This window comes from Atta cephalotes (genome assembly GCF_000143395.1).
Source record: "Atta cephalotes unplaced genomic scaffold scaffold00097, whole genome shotgun sequence".
Lineage (NCBI taxonomy): Eukaryota > Metazoa > Arthropoda > Insecta > Hymenoptera > Formicidae > Atta > Atta cephalotes.
This window is the reverse complement of record NW_012130161.1, coordinates 398,612-405,400: the sequence shown is the minus strand read 5'-3', so window position 1 is coordinate 405,400 and position 6,789 is coordinate 398,612. Positions and strand designations below refer to the sequence as shown.

The 6,789-nt window shown below is 31.6% G+C and overlaps 1 protein-coding gene across 1 annotated transcript in view; it reads right to left on the bottom strand.

The window, feature by feature from the left end:
* LOC105624974 (segment polarity protein dishevelled homolog DVL-2) overlaps positions 1–1,068 on the bottom strand; it is a 13,148-nt gene extending 12,080 nt beyond the window's left edge. The window contains exons 1-2 of the mRNA XM_012206317.1: positions 908–1,068; positions 181–250 (exon numbers count right to left, since the gene is read on the bottom strand). Of these exons, the coding sequence (XP_012061707.1) occupies positions 181–250; positions 908–1,068 (231 nt within the window). The remainder of the gene's footprint in view (positions 1–180; positions 251–907) is intronic.
* Between the last annotated feature and the right edge of the window lie 5,721 nt (positions 1,069–6,789).

The following is a 6,789-nucleotide window of genomic DNA, read 5'->3' as shown; positions in this document are numbered from 1 at the left end:
GTATATATACTATATATATATATATATATATATATATATATATATATATATATATATCTAAAAAAAAACTTAATTATGCAACTATTTGTAAAAGGAAACATTGATATAACATGACATTTTTTATAATTAGTAATAACAATTAAAATAATATATATTAAGAAAAATATTTCTAAATCTTACCCATGAAACAACTCGACCATTGAAGCATGGTAAATGAGCATCGTCATCTACTATTTCTTCTTTTACCACCCTAGTAGGAAAGAAAATATATTTAGGATAAGTATAAATATTAAAATTAATGATAGTATTTCAATCACAATTACAGACTTAACAAATGTATAACAGTTTTTAATAATTTTCATTTTCATGTATTCCATGTATTTAATGTATTTACATATCTTCTGTATTAGTTACAAATGTATATCATGGTTTTGATACTCGTTAATGTTGAAAAAATCTGTTATATGTAGCTTTACTATGAGACAAAGTTTGTTCATTAAACTTTAAAGCAATTTGAGAACTATCACACAAATGAGAATTACATAAAACAATAAAAACAATAACATTTTCCAAAAAAAAATTATAGTTTGCTTCTAACTATACATAGTTAAATAAAAATTTTGTTTACAGCCAAATTGATGAATGAAAGAAAGAAATAATTATATTTACACACACACACACACACACACACCACGCGCGCGCGTGCTCACATACACTACTCGCGAGTGCGCTCATGTAAAAGCACAAGTTAGAAAGGAATAAGTGAATTATTGGAGTAATATTAATAAATTATATATAATAAAGTATAATCTAACGTTACACATACAATATATGATAAATAATAAGGAGATAAAAACGAAAGAAAAGATTCGATAAATTAACGTCAATGCATCTTGTTGACATTTACCCGAAGTCATCGTCCATTGATTTGAAGAAATATTTATAATTCGGTCGATTTAAAACGTTCTTAAAATCGGCAAGGGTCACTCTTTCCGGCGATATGTTGAGCTTCACCAGATACGGCGTTTCCTCGTCATCCATGTGATAAATAATCTTTGTCTCTTCCATCGTCGGAATAAGACAAAGACTTGATAAACAAAATTTATTCGCGATGTAAAAATGATACGCAGCTATAGTTCTACTGACTTGGACGATATTTTCTCAAACCAATATGGCGCGTTATGCATCGAGCCAAAGCCCTAGTGCACAAAAAGATTGCATTTTCACAACTTGGTGGGATGCTCGCGGATCTCGTCGATGAGGACGTAGTCACGCGGCGTCACACCATTCACGAGAAGGTCACTGGCATTATTCGTCGAACCTATATAAAACATATATCCGTACGAATCGCCGTGACAAATTAAACGTCAACATTGCCGTCAGCGTTGCGCGTTCATTCCGTATATACATTTCAACCATATACTTTATAGTACAGAGAAACCTGAGAGAGGATACGAGAGTCTTTTTTCTAGAACAGGAAATGATCCGCGCACTACTGCCCTCTGTAAAGGTAAATTTTCACGAAACCTGCTGTTTCAGGTTGTGCTACTCTCGCTATAAATGCTTCGAAGCATTTAATGGATGTGATCAAAATTGACGAATATCAAATTCATTTTGACACATAATCCTTTTTGTCGCAGTCAGTAAAGCAGCTCTTGAAAATTTATCTTAGAAGTGAATATAAATTACACAACAATATTCATTTTTTGCGGTGCTCCTGGAGATAAATCATTGAAATCATTTAAATCTCTATTAATTTGATAAATTAAAGTTATTTTAGCGATTTATTCCATTATTCAGGAGCATCACAAAAAAAATTAATATTGTTGTGTTTATATCCATTTGCAAAGAGGTCCGAGATCCTTTCTGTCCTATAAGACTTATAAGTTTATTTTTCTTTCGTTTCTCTCCAAGAGAAAAGAAGAGGAAGAAAAATTACCTGGTGCAAAAGTTCAGTTAAAAAGAACAAGAACTATAGCAATTAAGGCCGTTATTTATACGTGTTTGTCGTATGACAAACATTTTTCTTGTTGATTGGCTACAAGATAGAGAGATCCGAAGATTTCTCTGTCCTGTACATACATATACACATTTGTCGTACGACGAAAATACATAAATGAAATATCACCTTTATGCCCGTGTCACACCACGCATTGAAGATTGGGAATTGCGAATTAAGGATTAGAATTCAACCAATCAGATAGTTTTAATCCGTTTTAACTTAAATTGCTGAATTCTAATCCTCAATTCGCAATCCTTAGGCCTATCCATGCAGCAGAACAGCGTAATGCGGAACAAGAGCAATCACAAGCATTTCACACCAGCGACAAAAATGATCAAAATTGACGAATATCAAGCGTCCATTTTACATGATCCTTTATGTGAAACAGCAAATGATCCGCGCACTACTGCCCTCTGTAAATTTTCACTAAACGCTTAAACCGCTTAGAGAGCTGAAAATTTTCCTTTATTCCGCTGCATGGGCCATGCATCATCAGGCCGGGTTCAAACCTTAAACTCAAATCAGAACTCGCGGAAAAGCAGAAGCAGAGAAGCGAAATGTACGTGTGTGAACGTTCTAATGGCACCCTGCGGCCGGGTTCACACCTTAACGGAAAAGCGGAAGCCAATCGGAACTCGCAGTAGTAGTAGACGGTACATTTCGCTTCTCTGCGTCTGCTTTTTCGCGAGTTCTGATTGGCTTCCGTTTTTCTGTCAAAGTGTGACCTTACACGGCCTTACATGAAGCGCAGAAATACGAAAATGCGGAAGACAAAATTAATTAAACTTTACTAGAATTTCGCGTTTCCGCGCGTTCTATTCTTCCTGTTTTGATCTCTTAATATTACATGGAGCACAGTTTCCGCTGAAAAGCAAAACGTATAGTGACAAATACACTTTTATATTCATTAAAAAAAATTGTATTCACTTAATTCATTGCAATTTTTATCAATATGCTTATCATTTCATCTTATATATTGAATACAAACATTTTAATCAATAAATACCGTTAAAAATTAATAATTTCTAATTCCCCGTTCCGCTTTTCCGCTTAAATTATACTACATGTAATGTTAGGAGATAAAAACATATTAGGAGATAGAAACACATGAAAATCTAGTAAAGTTTAATTAATTTTGTCTTCCACGTTTCTGCATTTCCGCGCTTCATGTAATGGCACTTCAGTCTCCAATGCGTAGTGTGACACGGGCATTAGGATGCTGTCCCATGATAGTCGGGTTTTCGAAAAACGGAATGCCGGAAAAGTAATAAAGTAGAGATCAATCAATTAGAATTATTGGGATATATTATTGTTCATCTGTATATACAATACATAAATGTTAAATACAAGATTATCGAAATATATACGTTAAATACAAGATTAATGAAATTAAAATTTTATATGTAAAAAGAAATTCATTAATAAATAATTATTCGATAAGTAACAATAAATAAGAATAAGTGGCTAAAAAATTCAAAACAATATTATAAAGAGTATACTACGCAAGATGTTGGCAGCAAACAATAATCGATTAATTTAAATGTACAAAGAATAATAAAATATAGATATTTCTTTGACATTTGCTGTATAATAATTTTGTTCTTTATAACAAATCTGAGTTTTTGGTTATATCTTCAACGCAGGTATGCATATAACGTATAATTAATTCCTTTCTAACGAAAGTATATAATAGAATAAAATAAATTTCTTGTTTCATTAGAATCTGGAAATTATGTATTTGAACATTGAATTTGACTGGCATTTTGCCAGTCTTATTTAAAATAATGAACACAAAATAATTTATTAAAAAACGAGCGTTTTTTAATTTATATTTAAATGATAAGATTTTCACAAATTAAGCAAATTGTCGAATTATTTGTAACAACAGTTTATGTACTGACAAGATTCAAATTTCACAATTTAAATTATTAGTTGAATGAACAGCAATAACATACTGTTGTAACTTATTTAATTATTGTATGTATACTGAAAATAGTCTAATTAAGATCGAAATGTTCATATTTTATTGTTCTTTGTACATTTAATAAATCGATTATTGTTCGCTGCCAACATCTTGTGTGTATACCCACGGAGTCTAAAGATACGATATCCGTTTATGACATCTTTACTCCGTACACTGCCAGTACATCCATTTCCAATTTGAGATCAACGTGACTATATACACTTTCTGACACTATCGATAAAATTGTATCATCGAAAGTAGAGGTGGTTCGTCTCTATAATAAATTCGCAGAATAGAATCTTCAGTGCCGACTATATCTAGGAGGGATTAATGGGTCCTAGAATTAATGGGTCCTAGAAAGAAAAAATTTTAATTTCTCATCCACTCCTACTTATGTAAATAAAAGTTGTTGAATTTTAATAAATTAAATTGAAAATTCAAACAAGTTAATGTAGTGAATTTTATCTTATAAAATTTCGAAGTTTTATACAAGTTTTCAGTTTTACCAAACATAACATTACTAGTATATCTTTTTATTTTATAATAAGACGTGAATGATTCTGTCATTCGCGTATTATTCTAAAATAAAAGAGTTATTTATAATAGTATTCATTATTTTAAATAATAATAATTCTAATTTAGATCTTATTTAATATTTTAAATAAATTTCTCGAATCTATTTTATATTTTTTATTTTAAATCAGTTATATCAGTTTTTTTTATCGATTACTACGATTTTATATTTTAAATCAGTTTCTGCAACTTAATTTATATATCTTATTTTAAATAAGTCATAAGTTATTTTACCGAGCCATGATTGGCAGTATACGTAAGCTTAAAAAAACTGAATAATTTGCAGCGATAGTAAAATCATAAAATAATTTTTTAGCTGAAAAAAAATTAAATAACGATTAACAAGACATTTAATACTTTTAACCAAAGCTGCATTGAGCATAAATTGTTTCGCAATATTGAGAAAATTTGCATATATATTTTATAAAAGATTTAGAGAATTATATATATATTATATTTTTTTAAATATATCAAAAATATCTCACACACGCGAATAATTATCAATTACGTTTACAAAAAGAATCGCGCAAATAGTGTTTCGGACCGAGACTCGATGCCGAGACGAGACCGAGATGAGATCGAGACGAGACTCAAAGTTCGATTTCGAGACTGATACGAGCCTTTTTATAACGAGACTCTCATCGAGATATCGAGACTCTCGTCGAGACTCCAGAATTTCGTAATGTCAGATACAATTTCTAACGCATAAGATAAAAGTCTCAAACTCGGACTTTCATTATCTGGTTAACTTGTGATTAATCTGATCATTACGAGCAGAAAATTGCGTATGACAGAGTTAGTTAAACAAGAAATACAATATTCTCGAAAACCAATCAAAAGGAAAAAAACTTAATATATAATAAAATTATTTACGATTCGGTTTACAATTTTGTAATATTACATATATGTTTCACCAAATGAGTTTTGTAACAGATAAATCCCATTGGATAAAACATCAAATTAAGCTTAATCACAAGTTAACCAGGTATAGGGGTTAGTACAACTTGCGGTTTTGGGATTAGATTTTTTCCATATAGTACTTGGGCCTACCCTCTTCCTGGTATTGGCCCATCGCTTCGGCCACTTTGGACAGCGGACTTTTTTTTTGAAGGTGAGGATGGATTAAAAAATGTCCGAATTAAAAAATTTCAAGGGTGCTATCTCATAGATAGGCCAAATATAAAAGGTAGTATACTTTTAGAAGGTATATCTTTGTTACAGGGTTTCGAAGATAAAGGAATCTGAAGTTAAAAAAAAATAAAGTGTAGGAATTTCAAATGTTTCACATTTTTTCCATATAAAAGCTATCGAGAGAAGATGAAAAAGTTATATACATTTGTCACCATTTGGGCTATGAACTTTTTAGATTGACAAAAAATTAAAAAGGCCGTTTGAGGGTGGGGTCATCACAGAGAAGTGGCCATGAGGGACAAAACTGTTCCTCTCGAGAAGAATCGTAGTTATCCTCACGTACGAATCATTCTCTTTTTCGAAATTTTAAAAAATTTAAAAGTCCCACACAATAATCAAAAGATCATACAATGAACGAAGAAAATCGAAATAGACACGTGGGGCATAACTGAAATTTTGATTACTTTATTAATTTCGTTGAGTATTCGAAAAAAATGAAAAATGATCTTATGAATTGTCGTATGAATTATCGATATATACATTTGCGAGCCAGAATATAAATTTTGAATTCGATATAAATTTTTTGAAATATTTGTATTTTGAAATAATATTAAAAAGTACCACAATGGACATTGATATATACTTGTGGGAGACATAAACAAAAGTTGGAATTTTTACGAAATTTTTATAAGTCTCCTTATAACATCTCTCGAAAATGGACAAAAAATGAGGATGACGAAAAAATCCGAACTATGGACATCAAAATATGGGTAATTAGGGTTAGGTCGACAAAGTTGGGACGAAAAAGTTGGGACGAAAAGGTTGGGTCAGGTTTGGTCGGGTCGTGTTAGATCGGGTCGGGTTATGTCGGCTGGGGTTTGGTCGGGTCGGGTTTGGTCGGGTCGGGTTAGGTTGGGTTAGGTTAGGTTGGGTTGGGTTCGGTTAGGTTAGGTTAGGTTAGGTTAGGTTAGGTTAGGTTAGGTTAGGTTAGGTTAGGTTAGGTTAGGTTAGGTTAGGTTAGGTTAGGTTAGGTTAGGTTAGGTTAGGTTAGGTTAGGTTAGGTTAGGTTAGGTTAGGTTAGGTTAGGTTAGGTTAGGTTAGGTTAGGTTAGGTTAGGTTA